This window comes from Crinia signifera, chromosome 4 (assembly GCF_055691185.1).
Source record: "Crinia signifera chromosome 4, ASM5569118v1, whole genome shotgun sequence".
In the NCBI taxonomy this organism is placed as follows: Eukaryota; Metazoa; Chordata; class Amphibia; order Anura; family Myobatrachidae; genus Crinia; species Crinia signifera.
The window spans coordinates 112,318,260-112,338,971 of NC_139220.1; the positions used below are offsets into that span (position 1 = coordinate 112,318,260).

Sequence of the window (20,712 nt, forward strand, 5' to 3'; positions counted from 1 at the left end):
TCCCTGCCCAGGCTGACCATTCAGATGGCTATTACATTGGCCCGGGGGAAATTGTATAAACAATTTTCCCCAGCTGTGACATTACCCTGCTCGCTGTTTTGGTCCCGATTCTGGTTGTCAAAATACGGGGGAACAATATTTATTTTGTCCCCCATACTTTGGGAAATAGGACTGGGCCATAAGCCTGGTGATGGTTTTAGAAATATGGAGAAATATGGAGGAACCCTGGTTTTTTGTCCCCCTGAATTTCTAAAACCAGGACCGTTTCGATGAGCCCAGTGCTGATTACTGCCATATCATTTTTTTCAATTTTTTTATCTTTTAATTTGTTTTACACGGGGCAGCATTGCACAGATCTGATTGATTTGTGCGATGCTGCCGCTTCGTATGTATTTGGTGGATATAAATACGGCAGCCAAATACGAATATGTTACATAGTTACATAGTAGTTAAGGCTGAATAAAGACTTGCGTCCATCGAGTTCAACTTCAGTATGATCTACTAGCTTCATCCCTTGTTGTACGTAGTGTATTCTGATATCTTTAAAGACAGATTATGGTTATTATTTGATGATGTTTTTCAATCAATAAATGTTTGTCCAATCTTATTTTAAACGTATTTATTGTGTCTGCCGACACCACCTCACCAGGAAGAGAGTTCCATAGTTTGGCTGCCCTGACTGTAAAAAATGGGTACTTGTTTCCTAGAACGACCACACCGATTTTGATCGGGTTGGAAAAATCGCGTCGGTCGCATCGCATGCGACCAAATTGCATGCGATGCGACCGACGCGATGGACCCGATTTTTACATTGAATCAAATGAGAATAGGGTCCCTGGGACCCTATTTTACATTGGATTCAATGTAAAATTGTCCCCAGACCCCAAATGGCCCTATTGTGAACGGCACACCACGATTGACGCCAACCCGATGCTACGCTCGCCATGCTTCGGGTTGGCGTCAATCTTGGGGTGCCGCTCACAATGGGGGGGGCATTAATTTTTAGGCATGACAGGGGCATATACAATCAGAAATGTGCCATATTGGCCCATTTCCCATTGTTAGCTATGTAAAATGTGCTTAATCGCGTCCATTGCATTGCAAGACCGACGCGATGAACGCGATTACAATGTTAAAAATATTTTAACATTGAACCCTATGGCAAAATCGGGTCCATCGCATCGGTCAGGTCGCCTGCCATGTTAATGCACGCGACCGATGCGATGGACCCGATGTTGCCTTTGCCGGCAAAATGGACCTGATTTCAAAGGAAATCGGGTCCATCACGTTAATCGTGTACCTTAAGTTAAGGTACACGATTACTCCCGATTGTGGCCGTGCTAGGAAACAAGTACCAAAAAATGTTTCCTTCTTAGGGAATTAAATCTTTTTTCCTATAATCTTATTTCATGCCAACGTGTCCTAGAGTTCTTTCTTTCACTAAAACGGGCATCTGACAGTTCCTTATATTGGCCCCTGATATATTTGTACATGTTAAGCATGTCTCCCCTTAAACATCTCTTTTCTAGTGTAAACAATCCCAATATATGAATGGATAAGCATACAAATGGCCACCACATCGTAAAATATGAATGAGGAGAATATGACAGCTTAGTAAATTTTCATTTGTATTTTCAGGTCGTATATGGCTGATCCCATCCGTACCTGTTCATACGGGGATCGGAGGTATATGGCCGGCTTAGTAAATTTCCCCCTTATGGTCATTCTATAATGCTAAGTTTATATTTTGACAGTCCGGGTAAATTTACTAAGATGGGAGTTCTATTGTTGCCCATAGCAACCAATCAGATTGTCCTGTATCTATTACGGTCTAGAAGGTGCTCAGATTGGTTGCTATGAGCAACATCCCATCTTCAATAGAACTCCCATGTTCCTAAAACGTACCCCTCCATATTGGTCGCAGTTTTTTATTCAGTCATTGTTTTCCGTAATTTCATTTATTTTGCTAAACTCAAATATGGTTATCTGTCCATCGGCGTCATAATTAGACATGTGGGATTTTCTTTTAGTTTTTGTCTTTTCTTCAGAAAAGTTTGAAATGTGTTTAGTTGATATTAATAAGCCAAATACTATGTACACACTTATTTTAGAACCATATTTTACCTGTGAAAACTGGGCAAACTCTTTATCGGCAAGCATCGGGATGTGGCCCAAGAGTTCATGGCAGCAGTCACTTACAGTAAGAAATAAAAGATGGTATAACGTAACTAAATATAATAATTCATTGAGAAACAAGCACATTATTACTATTCCATATACAATGTATGTAATGCAAAACAAATCAGATTTATGAAATACTGGATGTTATGGGCATTTTTTCAATGTTATTAGTTATGTAACAATAAATGGCAGGGTCGGATTAAGACAGGTGGGAGCCAATAGCAGTGCTGACACACACACCACTCCCTCCATCTGTCTAGAGCAGAGCAAAAGTATGGACAGCTTAAAACAACACATAGACTCTGACATGTGGGATTGCCCAAAACGATCATACAAGATGGCCACTGTTAATGAACAGCTGAGCTGCTGGCTGGAGCCTCCTCCAAGTGAAAAATGCAGAATGTGAGTGCCCCTAGTGTGTCAGGTTCCAGCCAGGGCCTAAGTAACCAATAGGCCGCAGCCTGGGGGCTTGGTCCTTGGGAGCACAGCATCAGCACAATAGATTGAGCTGGGATGGGAGCGCTTCCTGGTGCTGCTGGAGTTAAGGGCCAAGCAAGGTCTTGTGAGACCTCCCCCAGGAACTGTGGGAGCAGCAGTGCCTGCTGGGGTTATTGGCGTGCCTGAGGCAGGGATGTTGGGAGTAAGTGATCATGTGAGTGCCATGACTGGCTCAGCTGCCAAGGCTGATTGATACCACTCCCGCTGTTGCCAGCACTGCTAGGGCAGTAAAAAGTGACAATATGAATGGAGCTGAGGCAAACAATTAGGGATGGGGAAGAAGGAACCTACTTTCGTAATAGCCTAGGGTGACTGAAACCCTTAATCAGGCCTTGTGTTACTCACGGTTCTGGTGAATGCATGGCAGCTGAGGGATGTCTCAAGTATTGTGTGCTTGGAAATACTCGAAAAGCTAGACATGCCAGGAAATCTCGAGCAGAGAGCAAACCAACAGCAGGTCTCAGTTTGAACCCTGTTCTTTCTAAATAGAACACATAAAAAACTGTTATGCAGTGAGACGCTGACAAGCCTATTAAATGATTTCTCTTCCTTGTGAATACTCTGTGCTACTAAGGAAAGGTAAATTTCTATTCACTGTAAGATTGGCTTGAGTTCCACTTGGTGAGTGAACCTACACAGGAACAAGGATGCCAAAAGGACCTTTTTGCTCAATTCTCTCTTCCCGTATGTTATGTGCCAAAAAAATCTTAACTGGCAGCATCACGCATTTCACAGTATCTCTATACCCAGACTTTATGACTTAATGATTGTAGTCCAACTTAGAGAACGGAGTCAAACCTATCTTCCAGAATCTCCAATGTCTTCTTGAACAGCTGTTATTAATATCACCTTATATCTAACCCTGTGTCCTAACCTCCATCTAATCCTGTGTTCAGGGTTATGCCAATACTGATGGCAGCTGCTCCAGGCAACAAGTTGTAGGAAAACTAAAGTCAGGCAAAAGGATTTTTTTCATTTTTTTTTATATGCCAATGGATGCAAAAATCCAGATACAGTAAATGGTATTTTCATTAGTATATATAATAATGCTTAATATTTTAGAAATTGATTTCTAAAGTGCATACAATACAACCTAAATATGTTATATATATTTAACAATGGTTCTTTAACATTTGCAAACTCAGACAGCCTTATGATGGAATTTACTAAGATTTATTAAAGATAGTATGTTGTCTATAGTAACCAATCAGATTGCACTTCTTATTTATTTAGCACTTTCTAGAAGATGATAGAATATGATTGGTTGCTATGGGCACTCAGTACTTTGTGAATTTACCCCTAAGGGGCCCATTTATCACCATCAGCATCTAAGGTTGCGGATGTGGTGTGATAATATCGTCCAGACTCTCAATGCGATAAAGCTCTGTCCCTGTGATGGGAATATTATTATTATTATTATTATAATTTTATTTATAAGGCGCCACAAGTGTTTTGCAGCGCCGTACAAAGGAACAATACAGGGAGACAAAACTTGGCATAACATTGAATAAATAACAAAAATACAGTACAAATAAAGAGCGCCACAGTTCAATACACATTACAGCCTAAATATAAGTAGTGAGGACTCAATCAACATACAACTAGAGGCTTGAGGCCAATGATGGAGATGAGTATGCAGATGAAGATGGTCACTGAGTGTTGGAGTAAAGGAGAGCTGTGAGTGAAATGTGAAGAGAAGTGGGCTTTGACAACAGGAGGGAAGAGGGCCCTACTCGGAGGAGCTTACAATCTAGTAGGAAGGGGAGACAGACAGATTACAAGAGGTGCAAGCGAGGGGGTGGTGGTTAGATAGCAGGATGTAAACAGGCAAGGGGTCGGAGAACCAGCTGGTTTATGCAGTGGATAAACCCTGATGTTGTACTGCACATTCACTGCTACTGTCGCCGTTGGCACCCCCTCCCAGTTGCAATGACCCCGTCATGCATCACGTCCCCCCCTCTGCTGATTTATATTCACCATCCACCGGGGATTCCATCTTCTATGACCCCCAGTGCTGTAAAGTGACCTGACGCTTTGCAGCATCACTTTACCGCACTGGGGTCACTGCACAGCATGAAGGCCCGGAGACTGGCACCCCTCACTGGAGCAGTGATCCCCGGACCCTGGGGAGGTAATTATTTTTTTACACTGACTGTGATCACTGTGGCCCAGTTCCCGCACAGCTTTCTCTGTCTATGAGCAGAGAAAGTTGTGCAGAAGCTACCAATGCACATCTGAGCGATTCGCCAGCTAAGGCACACACACCCTGAGGAAGGCTTGCTACTTAGCAGGAACACGTTGGTGGTGATACTAAAAGGACATAAAAACTGTTGGACTGGACCTCTTGATCTACCATCTTGGAGGCTTCTGAGAGTGGACTTTGTAGAGACACGGGACCTCCTCAGACATACTCCTTTGTTGTACAGCGATCCAATTAGCCTTGATCAGAAGGCCAGACACGGTATGCCCATTGTTTTGTTTTAATTGTTCATAATAAATGTTAATGTTGGTGCCCACCAAGTAATGCTATGGGCCCACATAGTTCTAGTTGAAAAAGTTTTATGGGTATAATGAAATGGAATGTGTTTTTCTCTGATTCAATGACACACAAGACAAGTGCAAGTCAAATGTGCCCCCCCCCCCCCCCCCAATAAGAGGCATTATAGAGATATCAAAACAAATTTTCTTCCCCAGATGACTATGAAAGGGAGGAAGCTACTTTCTCTTACAGTCTATTAATGATGGCTTATTCATAGTAGATCACACTGTTCCAACAGAAAATGTCACTTTGGCCACCCAATTCATATCTGAAGTGCTTGGTTTAGGTGAATCCAACCTACCTTTTAAAAAATTGGACACGTCCTGAAGCTGAGGTATGGCATTTTCTGTAAATCCACAGTGTTTTTCCAGCTGTTGAAAAGCTTCTAAGTATTGCTTGCAAGCATAATTTGGATAGAGGCTGCTGAGAGATTTGTAGACTTGACTCCTACAAGTGTAATATTCATGTTTAATATTTTACCACTGGCACAAGTTACATTTTAAATAAAAAATATCCTTAAACACAGGGGGAATGGACATCACAGTATATATACAATGCATTGCATTCTGTTTCTTCATCACTTTAGACCAGGCATGTCCAACGTTGGACATGCCTGCTTTAGACCATTTACAGTCAATGTACAACATGCAGTTTCACCAGAATACGAAATACAGAGAAATTTCCTTTATATTTGACCACAAAAGCTAAATTGTGAAATACACCAAGTGGATTTTGGCCCTGGTAGATACAATAAAACCAACTAATGTGGAAAGTGGGCTGCTATGGCACAAATTTGAATATTGCTTTCTCAAACATTTACCAAGTGGCAGTTTCTTCAGCTGTGTATTCAACTCTTGGCAAAGCCTCTCCCCTACAACAAAGAGATTAACATAATATGAATCTTCCAGTCATTTCATAGTTCACTCCTTACCACAGGTTTAGGTAGCATGACCAATATTTCCCATAAACTTTTCTGAGGCATATACATGAGCTATACCCAGGTGCAGAGTGGCATAGTGGTTAGCATTGTGAAGGGTAACGTCAGCTGTAGGTGGCGTTACACCATAGAAGCCTATAGGCTTCTCTCCACAGCACTGTACTTCTATGAAGGCAGAGGAGGGACACTCAGAAGCGTGTTGGAAATGTCGGGGGCATGGCCTAATGAAAGGGGGTGTGGTCTATACTCTACTCGCACACACACACCCCCCCCCCGCCGCGGGACACTACCGTCCGCAGGTGGGACGTGGGAATGTCCCAATAAACACAGAACAGTGGAGTAAATAACACCTACTTCCCTCTCCGCATAAACAGAATGAAACATAACATTTTCTCTGTCGAGCACTCTATAAATAGGCAATTAAATGCTTAATGCTTGAGTATTTCACAATTAAAAATTTGCACTGCATGGAGCAAAGGATAGTTGCTGATTGTATTACTCATTGTGATATTACACAGGCAGGCTAGTAAGGACGGACAGCTGGTAGTGGTTACTGTTTGACTGCTCTGCACTGCTTTGAAAATACGGGAAAGTTAACTTGCCCTTAAAAACAGGGCCAACTATAACCTCACACTAGCACAGTAATAAATCAAGCTTCGTGCTGTGAAAGCTACTTCATAGCTATTAAAATAGTTATTTTTGTTTTCTATTATATTATTTGTTCTTCTGGTATGAGTTCATTTTTTGCTCTTATTTAAAGATATAAATATTATTGTAACTATGTACAAAGTGCAGTAGCATCATTTAAGCCTAGCCATCATCCATGTACCAGATGTCCCAATGGTAAATGTCGCACTGACAATACACTTTGCATATTATTTTCACACGATTCTGAGCAAACAGGCAGTACTCATACTCACACTGATGAGACATACTATACAGACTCAGAAGCCACCTGTGTCCGATTAAGTGCACTGAACGGCATAAACATCTGACTCTAACTCACATAAGGAATTTCAATTGTGCTATAAGTATACGGAGCATATAAATGTAATATTGGTTACACACAGCTAAAAGAAGAGCTAATCAGGAATGAAACACTAATATTACACCGATATATGATTGATTTAAAGCTCTGGTGCCTAGCCCATTTCTTGGAAGTCTCTTCTGTCCAGGGTGACAGAGAACATAGCTTCATCCCAGTGCCTGCATATGCAGTAATGATTATTTATATAGCTAGTATCCTATGTTCTGCAATACTTGGCACTGTAAGTTAAGTAACTTTTCTCTTACAGACTTTACATGCCCTACTAGCATAAGCCAAACTTATTTCTGACTTTACACCAGGGTTGCTTATTTTTAAAGTCTCCTCTTTGGGAGAAGCTCAGAGAGGAGACTGTCAGCAGCACTTCAGGAGCAGGGCCTGGTGTAGACATCATCAAGCCCCGCCCCCAGTACAGAAAATCCCACAATTCATGGGTGTTCGAGGAAGGGACGGAGCTAAATGACGTGATTTGTATCCTTAGCCCCGCCCCTCCCCTCCTGCCGAAAGCAATGAATTGCTGTAAATTAACGCTGCCGTAGGGGAGATGGGGGTGGGGGTGCACCAGTATCTATGAGGGTTGCCCACCTTTCCATGGGGCCAGGAGGGGGACTCGATTTTCGGAACCATCGCATGATTTTGGGCACCCATGCAAGGCTTAAAATGGTTGTTTATGCAAAACATCCATTCGCAGGCCTGCAGGAAAAATCGGCAAATAGCAGGGAGCGGGTGTTCGGATGCATGCATTGCTTTGTGAGCCAACCAGAATGAGGGCCATTATGTGCGTTTATACTTCTTCTCCCTCATTTAGGATTGCCAATATTCTGGGCAATGTATGAACAGTCAGTAGCTATCAATTTTGACTGCTGCAGGTGTCACCTATTCACCACAGTAGGGTCCGCTTTGTCTGTGATGGCTGCCAGTTGGGCGAGTCCGGAGGAGAGACACAGTCTATTATCACTAGGCTGATGGGCTCCAGTAGTGTCGAGAGAGGAGGGGGTACTAATTACACAAGCTGAGGTCTGATGCAGGGGCCCAGCTTCAACAGCTCTTCTCAACCCAACACAGCTGGTCTGCAGTGTGGTCAAGGAGGTGCTTACAGTGCTATATATTTCTGTATATTACTATAAGAGTACATGGCCACACCTCTCACAGGTAGGCTATGTCATCTCAAAAGTACCTGGGCCCTAGCAAGGCTCCCTCATGCCCTGATGGGCTGAGGCAGGCATCACTGGAGTTAAAACAACATATTTAGTAACATTGGCATTACACTTGATATTATTATTATTATTATTATTATTATTATTATTATTACAGGTTGAGTATCCCGTATCCGAGTATCCGTTATCCGAATTATTCCGAAAACCATACATTCCAGAAAGTGAAATTTTTTTATTTATTTTTTGCTAAAAACTCACTGGGGACATTTGTAACAGCACTACTGGTGACATGATATGTAACTGGCACTATATATGTGCAAGAAAATGATTGCTTGGCATTCAAATTCAATATCTGAGATAGTACACAAATTTTGTTTCATGTTTTGAAACCTTGTTTTTTGAATAAATAAAATATATTTGTGTGTATTTTATGTGGTAATAAAATATATTTGTGTGTATTTTATGTGTTTATACAGCATACATGCAAGATACTTCAAAATACATAATTTAAATATTAAAATATTCCAAAATACGGAATAATCCGTTATCCAAAATTCTCCTGGTCCCGAGCATTTTGGATAAGGGATACTCAACCTGTATTAATACATAGGTGCCACAAGTGTTCAATAATACTTCAAGATTATTTATAATAATACTACAGGTCGAGTATCCCGTATCCGAATATCCGTTATCCGAATTATTCCGAAATACGGACATTCCAGAAAGTGAAAAAAAAAATTTTTTTTTGCTAAAAACTCACTGGGGACATATGTAACAGCATCACTGGGGACATGATATGTAACTGGCACTATATATGTGCAAGACAATGATTGCTTGGCATTCAAATTCAGTGCTGAGATAGTACACACATTTTGTTTCACGTTTTGAAACCTTGTTTTTTGAACAATTAAAATATGTTTGTGTGTATTTTATGTGGTAATAAAATATATTTGTGTGTATATTATGTGTTTATACAGCATAAATGCAAGATACTTCAAAATACATCATTGAAATATTAAAATATTCCGAAATACGGAATAATCCGTTATCCAAAATTCTCCTGGTCCCGAGCATTTTGGATACGGGATACTCAACCTGTATTTAAATATGGAAAGCCAAGATTAATGAAGAATGTGCTGTGTCGTGTCAAATATTGTATGTTCCTCTACAATGTTTCATTTCAAAATCAGTTAAAAAGCATTATTAACAAACTAAACAGAAATGTTACTGCAGTGATCTGTATTATGGCGTTTTCATGCTAGATAGAGAGCTTTATGTAACCTCTCTGTGGAGTAATTGGCTGCGTAAATGCTGTAATGTCAAGATTTCCAGGTGTTACGTGTCATGACTTACATGAGGAGTTATCTAGCTGTCTCATTTTCATTAACATGTAAGCGTGATTTGTTTTTTAAATAGGTTTTTAGTCCAGTGGTTCTCAAACTGTTGATTTCTGACCGCCAAAGTGGGTCACGACCAATGTTCCCTCTAATTTGACAAAGGCTGTGTGCGGCAAAAGATTTTGGCTGTGCAACTTTGGAAGGAAATTTTAATTTTTGTGCGTTAACTTTACTTCAAAATTATATTAAACATTTAAACATTCAAATCACAGCACAGAATGTAGTTACTGGGTGAAACACACATTAATTGAGTCCACAACTGCAAAAAGGGACCACTGCTGCTTTGTGCGCTCTGTTGTAATGTCTGTGCGCACGCTCGTCGTGTTGTGTGCGAGCGCACACGCGGACAGCTTAGAGGGAACACTGGTCACGACCATCTCAGCATGGAGTCGCTGCTCCATGTCGCCGACCATCCAGCTGATGACTTCTCTGATCTTCCAGTCAGTGAGTATGAAAAAGCAGTTGAATTATCTGTTACTTCAGATTCTTTGCATCACTGGCTTAAAAGTCTGAGGCAAAGGTGTAACTCTGGGAGGCAATGGAGTAATCTGCCACTGGGCTCCTGTTCCCAAGGGGGCATCTCTCCTACCCTTTGAGTTTGAATCAGTTAATTGAAAGCCATTGATATTGCTTCTGTGGCTTACTCCCCTCCTAACATTATTAATATACATTTAAAGTATCACACCCTGTATTAGAACTCATGACCTGTCTTATTGGAGACACCTTACTGATTGAACTACGGTATCTTGCCTCTGAATAACTGGGACAAACTTACGCCACTGATCTGAGGAGTCCTAAAACAGGATTCCTGCCATCCACTGCCTCCTCCTTTCATCCACTGCCTCCCTTGCTGCTGTGCATGTTTGGTCTGATGACCACACGTGTATGGCGGTCATTCTGCACTAACCTTATGGGTTTCTGATACTTTTTCATTGTCTGATGGGGTCCCAGAGCAAAATAGTTTGAGAACCACTGTTCAACATTGTCAAATCCATTTTTAACAACTTACTCTCTATACATAAAAGCCAGCTCTGCAAAATATGCTCTTCGTTTCTTGTACTCCTGGTCCCCGTATCCCTGTTGTATAAAGAACACAAAAAGAAGGGTAAAATACCTGCATACATAACAAGTATTTTAATATAAACATTTCTGTATTGCTCAAAAGGTGCTTACAGAAATCGTGCAAGTAATATAATACAGAAAATACAGAATCCATGAACATAAAACATAGGATTTCATATGTAGAAAACTATGACTACAATCTGGCAGTCATTTGGGGTCATACATTTTTAGAATTCTTTTTCCTACCCATAAAAATACCAAGCAAGGTAGCCATCCTGGGGTATATTAAGCATAACAGGCAATACCTAGACAAGATAACGCATAAGAGTCTAGGTTCCTATGGAATGCTAAAGGGACATGCAGTACTGGATTCTTCAAATTAGAGAAAAGGATACATTTATTGTTCATCCTATCCAGATGGCAGGGGCAGATTGGCAATAGAAGTCACTCAAAAGAACCCAGCTGATTCAGGTTGGGTGTGGGGTGACCCAGTTGACGTGGGTCAGTAAAGGATATCATGTTGGTGTGGGCATGTTTTTTTCCATTTTTTTGAAGGGTCACTTTAAATTCCCAAACTACCTATCTAGGTTACAGGATAAATAATACATGGAACACTAATTCAGAAACTATGGGGTGTATTTACTAAAGCTTCCAGAAATGCCTAAGCCCACAGTTTGGGAACCACTGCCCTAAAGCTTTAGTATTTTGGGTAAATTGGAGCATCCTTTCTGTGTAACTACTGTTTTTTTTATTTATATTGGCTGTTTTCACCTGTATGAATGTCAGACCTAGCCTGTCTGATGGATGTCTGGATTTTGAAAATAAATTACGTATGAAGGGGTAGGAAATTCCAGGTGCATGAGTAGGGTGGCCAATCCCGGGATTAGGATCAGATGGGATCTTGGGATTTGCCCCTAAAACTGCTGGGATTTCAATCCCTGGACTGGAGTATCGAATCCCAGGATTTCAGGATTAGACTGCGCATGCGCATGCCAGGCAGCGCGTGAACACCCACTCAGAAAAGGGAAATATAGAAACTTGATAGAAACTTTCAAATATATGAAGGGATTTAACAAGGTACAGGTGGGAGACATTCTTCACAGGAAGAGGAGCAACAGAACACGAGGACATGCACTGAAACTAGAGGGAGGAAGATTCAGGGGAAATATGAGGAAAAATTACTTCACAGAAAGGGAAGTGGATAGGTGGAATAGCCTCCCATCCGAGGTGGTAGAGCTTGAGTTTCCTACTGCAACCGCCCCCCCCCCCCCCCCCCCCAACTGCTTCTGCTGGGCTGTGCTCAGTGCTCTGAACAAAGCAGGCTTATTCGACCCAGGATGCCATGGCCAATTAAAATGCTGCACCGGCTTTTGAGCCAATCAGAGCTCGTGTACCGGCAGCTAATGAGAGAGGCTGCCGGTATGCAAGCTCTGATCGTCTCACTAGCTGGTGCTGCATTTTAATTGGCCGCTGGCATCCTGAGTTGAAGAAGCCTGCACTCCAGGACCTCCGGGCTGCAGCTCAGCGGAAGAGGAGATGGGGGAGCAGGAGCCGGGTTACGGGAAGTCAAGTGAGGAGGGGGGGCCCAGGCTGGAAATGAGCCCGGGCCCCAAAATTCCTGATGGCAGCCGTGCACACAAAACCTATGTGTCCCGGCTGCACCGCTGTGCAATGTGTGTGGTGTGGGCCTCCCAGGGACTACTGCACAGCACACACTGCACCCATTATAGATAAGCCACTGGCACATGTGCAGATCTCCCCAAAATGCGGCAGCCATTTTCCATAGATTTCCACAGCGCTCGACTCCAGAGGGCAAGTATTAAAAAAGATGTGTGCAGTGTGTTGGCCCCCATATGACTCAGAGGCCCATTTGCATTGCACACACTGCACCCATTATTATAAATACTCACCTGATACGTGCATAGCCTTCAACATCTCTGACCTAAAAACCAGAAAGGATAAGGAAAGGGGTGTGGCCATGGGACAGGGGATGTGTTCCTGCAGTGCTTCTATAGATATCTATAGAGATCCAGAGACACACTTTCCCGGTACAAAGCCCCTGCTTACTGGTACAGACCATTAAAAACAGCACTGTACCTGCTAAACGTTGGAGTGTGTGTATGTGATATTTCTACTTCTAGAAATAGAAAACATTTATTTATTTTCAATGAACTTTTTATATGATTACTTAAGTTATGTTGATCATGGATGAGAGAAGATAATATCAGGTTTCAGAGGTTAGGTAATTGTATTATTGTAGGGTAAAGTGTCCCTTTAATTCTGTTGAATGTGCGATAATAATAACATATTTGTAAATATTGCTCACACAAAGCGATACTATTATTTATTTTAATTAACTAAGGCAAAAGTCTGAAGTCGACTCAAGGCATGAAATGTAATCATCATTGGTGATGTTGTAGTGGTGAAAGCATGTTCCATCACTGCTGTAACTCCCCCATGCCCCCTCCTGCCTGGATAGAAGGGTCCGTGCATACATGGGAACAGGCTCTGCTTCCTGCCATATGGTGTTAGTTACTTAGCACATCCCCACCCAGGGAAATAATCTCTCAGTGCTTCACTAGATGACATTTTCTTGGTTCCAGATCTGACAGCAGTGGATGTAAAACATCCTAATTTCTATGTAAATGATCTGTCTGGGAAAATTATATAATACTTGATTCGCACAGTAATTATATGTGAGCCAAAGGTCTAAGCATTGTGGCTTCCCTACATATCTGGTTGTGATGAGCAGTGTCTTATTAGGTTTAAGTGTATGTATACCCGTCAAATGCCCTGCAGCTTGATTGAATATTATTTTGGCGTACAGTATGTGGTGATTTACAGGGAATATAGGGGGGGGGGGGGGAAGGGGGATACTTGCTGCCTTTTATTGCATATGAAAACTGTTGAAGTGCCTGGGAGCATCTAGGGAACCAATACTGAAAGGGAAAAAATATGAAAAACTGTTTTCTGCAAATGGCTAGCATGCTCACACAGAGGGCAGATGTACTAAGCTTGAAAAGTGATAACATGGAAAATTATAAACAACCAGCCAATTAGCTCCTAACTGTTATGGTTATGTCACAAGCTGTGTTAAGTAGGAGCTGATTGGTCGAAGGTTTATCACTCTCCGCTGATCATTTTTAAAGGCTTAGTTCATCTCGCCCAGAAAATGTGTGCATAATGAATCTGTACAACAATATCGCAAATGAAATAGCTTAGAATGTTAAGGTTCATAAGGAAGTAATTGACACTGGGCACAGACATAAAAAACTATGGCAGTCTCCACTCTCCAGCTGTGCCGCCTCATTATACTGTAAACTATAGTATGTATGCTATGCGCAATGTATACTATGCTGTATACTGAACTAATGGAAAAAGGCTGGAATGAAGGTTAGCGTAGCGCTGGATTTCAAAGTTCGCCCTTCTGAATTCTTTGGGGTCTTACTCTAAAATACCCCCAATAAAACACAAGCACTCTATATACAGATTGAATTCAGATGCTAGGCGCTCTTAATATGGGCACAGATAAGGATTTGGGGATATATTATATGGATAATACTTCCCTTAGTACCAGGGTTTCTTCCTATGATGGTATCCTTTATTTTTCTTTTTATTCTCCCACGAGATTTGTTGATATGTTAAAAAAAGGTACATAAAATAGGTTATATCTTATCTTCGTAATAACACAGTTATTTCTGACAACTTTTTTGGTGAATTTTCAGCGTACCAAACTCACTATAATGGGAAGTATTCAATGAGAATACTGACGACGTGCAGCGAATCCTTTTTAGGATTCGCTGCACATTCGCCACTGCTCGCTGCGTTCTGGAGCCTCGCCGGCTCCAGTATTCAACGAGTCAGGGGCTCACTGCCCCTGACTGACGAATTTTAACTCCTGCGGCGGTGCCGCAGGGAGCCCGAGGACGGCGGCAGGCAGGGAGATGGAAGTCTCCCTGCCTGCCCCAGAATGTTTGTGGGGGAGAGGTGGGCTCCCCGGGTGCAGGCAGCACAGGCTGCCCCCCGGGGATGCCAGCAGGGGACCGGGTATATTCATTACACCCGATCATGCATATGTAATGATCGGGTGCAGTGAATATATGAATATCTAATGAGCGGCTCGGCTCCGGCCCCCTGCTGGCTGGTCTGTGTAAAAAAAAAAAAAAAGAAAAAAAGATATTGTAATATATTTAATAAAAAATTAAATATATATTCATGTGCTTACAGCACATGAATAAAAATAGCATGCCCCTCCTCAGACTAAAATTCCTGATTTTTTTTTACACCAAATGTAAAAAAAACACTTTATTTTAAAAGTTCACATTCCACTTCACCATAAAAAGATAGCGATTGCTACTCGGTGAATCATGGCAAAAAAAACCTTGAAATGTATTCGCCATCTGGTCATTGAATAGGGTGATTCACCGTTTTAATCAAAAATTCACCTTACAGCACAAAATCGCCATAAAAACATGGCGAATCAGCCTCATTGAATACCGCCCAATAAGTTGTTATATACATATATCGGGGTTTCTTTCTACTGGGTTACACGCACCCGTACTCACGGTGTTATCAGTTGTTTTGAAGCTCATAAAGGTTTCTTTCTCCTTAAATTCTTCCAAAGGTTTTTATTAATACATACAATTCAAAGACAAGGATTAAAATATAACCCAGTAGAAAGAAACCCCGATATATGCATATAACAACTCATTATAGTGAGTTTGGTATGCTGAAAATTCACCAAAAGAGTTGTCAGAAATACCTGTGTTATTCCGAAGATAAGATATAACCTATTTTATGTACCTTTTTTTCACATATCAACAAATCTCGTGGGAGAATAAAAAGAAAAATAAAGGATACCATCATAGGAAGAAACCCTGGTACTAAGGGAAGTATTATCCATATAATATATCCCCAAATCCTTATCTGTGCCAATATTAAGAGCGGCTAGCATCTGAATTCAATCTGTATATAGAGTGCTTATGCTGTATACTAGTGTACTGCATACTATGAGCCATGGCCTCCTTACCCTGTGCTCTCATGTTATACATTTATATTGTTTGTCTGTTATGTTCCTACAGTATTTTATGTATGCTATGTTTACTGGGTGTGGTATATTAGGTCGATAATGTCTAAGTCAACCTCAAAATGCCAACATGCACAAGGTCTACGCATGAAAAGGTTGACATGGGAATTTTCACAGGGTTTTTGGTGTCAATGTCCACACTTTCCTAATAATTATCCACGTTGATAATAAGTAAAAAACAGTTTAAAAAATGATTAAAAGTAATTCATGTGGGCCATAGCCACATTATAGTTTTGATTGTGTCACCCGTTGAAACATGTTGACTATATGTATGTGGACCTGTCAACCTATTTACTGTTGACCTAGACACTGTTTGTCAGCCAACTGGATACCCTCTTTACTGTACTGTCTGGCTGTGCAGGACAATTATACCATTCGATATGATATCAGGGCCGCGGAGAGGTACGCCAATTCAAATTGTGGTGGCATGGCCTAATTGCGGGAGAAAAGAGTGAAAAAAAAAACTCTCTAAAGAAGTCCGGGGGAGTGTTAATATCCCCCCCCCCCCCCTCAGCAGCAGCAGCACACACCTGCAGCATGGCTCAGCATGAGCTCTCACGCGGTCAGTGAGATGCAGATGCTGCTGCTACTGTGAAGTGAGGGGTGCAGTCAGACCAGGGCCCCCCGCCAGGCCCCTCCAGCAAGCCCGGGCCCAGGCATTTAGTACCCGCCCCCACCCTCTCGGCAGCCCTAGATATGATACTGAAATCTCTAAGAGCTTATTAATTTTTCAAAAGAAGTGGTATCGACAAAAGAATCAGTATGTCATTCCTTATATTGGTTCCCTGTACTAAACTGAATCATATTTCAAATACATTACAATGCTATACTCAAAACTGCACCAACATACTGTAAATATCTTTCTTGCTTGAAAATATCTCTGACCTCAATATCCAACCATTCTTCATAAGATATGGCTCTCGCATTTACACTCCCAAATAAGGGAGTGTCACCCCTCTTGCAGCAAACCTTTACCCTTGCCTCTAAGCCTTTCAGAGTTCAACCAGATTTTTTTTTTTTAGTCAAGCTCATTATGTTCTTAAAGTCCCTAGGCTATGCTATCTGATTACAACCTCCCCTGCCCAGTGCCCACCACACACACACACACACACACACACACACACACACACACACACACACACACACACACACACACACACACACAATTCACATAAAACATATACAGGTATATGTTCTTTTAGATATGTATAACCTGTCCAAATCACTTTTCCCATTGCAACCTAGATGGACCCATATCATATGCAATAGATGCATATAACGTCCTGTCTCTTACTGCTGTTTTCCTGTAATTGTACAGTATCTGTTCCAAGCTGTAAAGTTATGCATATAATGAATGAATATTAATAATAACACACAGTAAATCACTATATATTAACAAAACATTAAAAGTCCAATACTCCAAATGGACAAATACTTGTTAAATATTTTGGTAATTTAAATTAGAAGTATGACCTCTACATGAAATATATTTTAACACAAGTATTGTTTTAGTGTTGTGTCCATGTCATGATATTATTTCCATACTTACAGGATGATCTTGATCAAAGTTTGGTTCAAATTTAACAATTAGGTTTTGGCACATGTCCAAGTCCTGAACTCTTCTTGGAAATGAAGGCACTGTTTGGGGAACATAATAAAATCTATTTATGGGATACATCACATTTGTTCAATATTCTGCCTCTAGTTATCCAATGATCATAACCTTGGCCTGGAAGAACAACTGCTTTGATCTGGACTCTATGAAGCATTTGGCACTACACCCTTCATTCTGAAGGTGATCCAGACATTCCCAGTAGGGACAGACACGTAGGAGGTTATTCTGCGAATTTGCAAGCAATGAGGAATTTAGCTCATTACGTATGTGCAACTGCCGCAATACGCATGTGCAGGTCTCATAGTACGTGTAGGCTCGCAACCCTTGCGCACAGAAATACGCTTGCGGACAAGCCTTAAAATGAAGGCGTGATGTGGGTGCTTCTTTGGGTGCGGCCTTGCAAAAGGGCAAAAATGGGCAGAAACCTTGGCGTATACAAGGGAAGTTGACCACAAGTGCTGGGTGGTGGCTTCGCAACATTGCATGTGCACTTGCAGTGCTCGGGCTGAGAAACGTTCACAAGAAAAAGTGACTCTAAGGTCTCGCAGGGCTGCACCTTAGTGGACCAACGTTCGCAACAATCAGCATGCACAATAGCTAAAATACCTGCACCTGCACACAATACTCACCCATGCACCATACAAGTTATTCTCATTAAACAATTAACTAACAAAATCTTCTCATTGCAGGCACACAGTAAGCACACTATTGCAGCTTAAACATTTATCCATTTCATGCTTAATATATATATATATATATATATATATATATATATATATATACATACCCTCCAACATGGCCCATTCCATTAGGTACAAAATGCTCAGTTCCTGGACTTCCCTGCCAGTGCCAGTTACAGATGTGAGCCTACAGCACAGTCCAATATTCAAAAACATCCACCCCACCCCAAACATCACTGTCCTGGATTTACTGGCAGTTGATGTGACCCCCCCTCTTTGAATATTGGACTGTGCTGGAGCCTCACCTCTGTAACTGCCACTAGCAGGGAAGTCCAGGAACAGAGCATTATGTACCTAATGGAATGGGTCATGTTGGAGGGTATGTATATATGTGTGCATATATGTGACACCTTAATATCATTAGCTTTACAAACTGTTGCTGTGTGCATGTGGACACTTTCATTTGGAAACATGGCTACTAAATCACTCGAATGACTGACAGTCATTGTGCAATCATTGTGCAAAATACCTTAAACCTATACACTTTCACAACCCACATATATGTTTCATTTGCTAAAACCATACTTATTTTCTAATATAGACACATTTCATATAAAACACGCAATTATGAGTTTTTCACAGTCATATCCAACACATTTGTAGGACATATATTTAAATTGAGTTTTGGAAGTAATACATCAAAAACACATTAATCATCCATGTAATAAATTAGTAAATTAGTTCCAATAAACACAATGACATGAGTCACATCATGTTATTAACTAATGAATTGAGAATGGTTTTGTAACAAACATGGATAATGTGTTTGGTTTTGGGCGTGAACTGTTTAGAATGGCCACGGGGTACCCTGCACCACCTCTGGCTGATGGCTGATACCTGCAGGAACTAAGGCTTCACCTATAATCCCCATGTTTGGAGGGGCAAATTAGGTCTGCCCCAACTCCGGTGCAACCAGGTCTTAGGAGATGACAAGGAATCAGCGATCGTCAGAGGACAGGGATCAAAAGGAGATCTAACTACAGGGTCTACCTGGGAAAGACAACCTACCTAATGGCAGCAGGCCAAGGACAGGGAAGGCGACCTAGTTGCAGACACAAATAACAACAGAACCGAGGAACCTCCATCAATAACTATGCTAGGAATATAAAACAGAAATAAAGTAAACAGGGATACCCCAAAACGATGAGCGCAATATAGTTCTAAGTGTCTTGCCACGCCGGGGAGGACCAGAACAGAGAAAATGCCAAGGAAATGAGAATAACAAAGATAAAGGGCTAATCGCCAGATAATGAGAATAAAGATAAGGAAAACCAGGCTCCAATAGAGCACGTACATGACCTTACACTGGGACAGGAGGGTCAGCAAACTTCCAGCAGCTGCAGGTGGAGATAAGCAGGCTGGGAAGGACAGGAACTGGAAGGCCTGAAACAGACGCTGGCTGGAACCTGACAGAGAGCTGCAGAGGCCAAGTAATTGCCTAATCAAGGCAGTATCACCGGCGGGGCTGCATTAGGCTGTATCCCTTAAAAAGGATGCACAGGCCAATAAGCCGCCGCCAGGAGAACCAGAGAACCTAATGGCTCAGGTTGACATTGGGCAGCACGCCCAATGTTGCCTCTAGCTATGGCAACCACCGGGTGGCTGCAGGGGAACGCTGTGGGTCGGAACTGAAGTCGCCTGGCCGGGGCGATGACGCTCCTTGGCCGGGCGGAAGTGCCATGATCGCCCTATTCGGCCTGGCGCCGGCACTATTCTGTGGTGGTACTGCTGACAAGTTTGGGTGCGTGCGATTGTTGCCCACAGAGGATGTTCACATGTATGCACAGTGCATGATCTTGCGGACATGGCAATGTGTGTAGGAGCACACAAGTGTGTGGATAGTTTGAGTCCACTCCCCATTGGCTACCATTGCGAACACTCATGTTCGCATGTGGTATGGGCGTCACTTTGCATGACTGCGTGCATGAGGCTACCATTTACTCAGGTGCGTGCAAACGTGCATGCAACTGAATCAACCAGAATAAGGTCCATTGTTTTTATTTGGATTGGGAGCTTTGAAGCACTTTTCTAATTTATTACCAATAGGGTCTACCTGTGGATTTCAATTGTCAACTCTCATTTCTAAAAGGACAGTTTAAATGCTCAAATTAACATTAAAATGAGACTTCAGAGCTTTACGCAATTTGTACATTTTGTTGGGGGCAACAGTTATTAAGGAATAATCACTGCTAATTTATCTTCTCCCACAAAGTGTTATTTTATAGTAGGGAAAGTCAGTAGTAATAATAATAATAATTATTATTATTATTATATCGCCCCATTCCCAAATGCAGTACTTATGAAGTTGCTATTCTAAACTTCAGAAAGGAATTACTTACGTGTTTTATTCCTGGCTACTTTTACTTCACCTGCCACTCTCTTTAAGGAGGTTATCAGTATGTTGATGGAAGAGTTGTGAATGGCACATTTCACGAAGCACTCCAGATCTTCTCCT

General features: G+C 41.7%; 1 protein-coding gene across 1 annotated transcript in view; it reads right to left on the reverse strand.

Moving 5' to 3' along the window:
- Positions 1-20,712, reverse strand: part of LOC146074310 (tyrosine 3-monooxygenase-like) — a 46,502-nt gene that overhangs the window by 21,265 nt on the left and 4,525 nt on the right. The window contains exons 3-9 of the mRNA XM_083182253.1: positions 20,597-20,712; positions 17,452-17,540; positions 10,764-10,831; positions 6,039-6,089; positions 5,520-5,665; positions 3,025-3,160; positions 2,125-2,194 (exon numbers count right to left, since the gene is read on the reverse strand). The exon at positions 20,597-20,712 is cut by the window's right edge and continues 59 nt beyond it. Of these exons, the coding sequence (XP_083038379.1) occupies positions 2,125-2,194; positions 3,025-3,160; positions 5,520-5,665; positions 6,039-6,089; positions 10,764-10,831; positions 17,452-17,540; positions 20,597-20,712 (676 nt within the window). The remainder of the gene's footprint in view (positions 1-2,124; positions 2,195-3,024; positions 3,161-5,519; positions 5,666-6,038; positions 6,090-10,763; positions 10,832-17,451; positions 17,541-20,596) is intronic.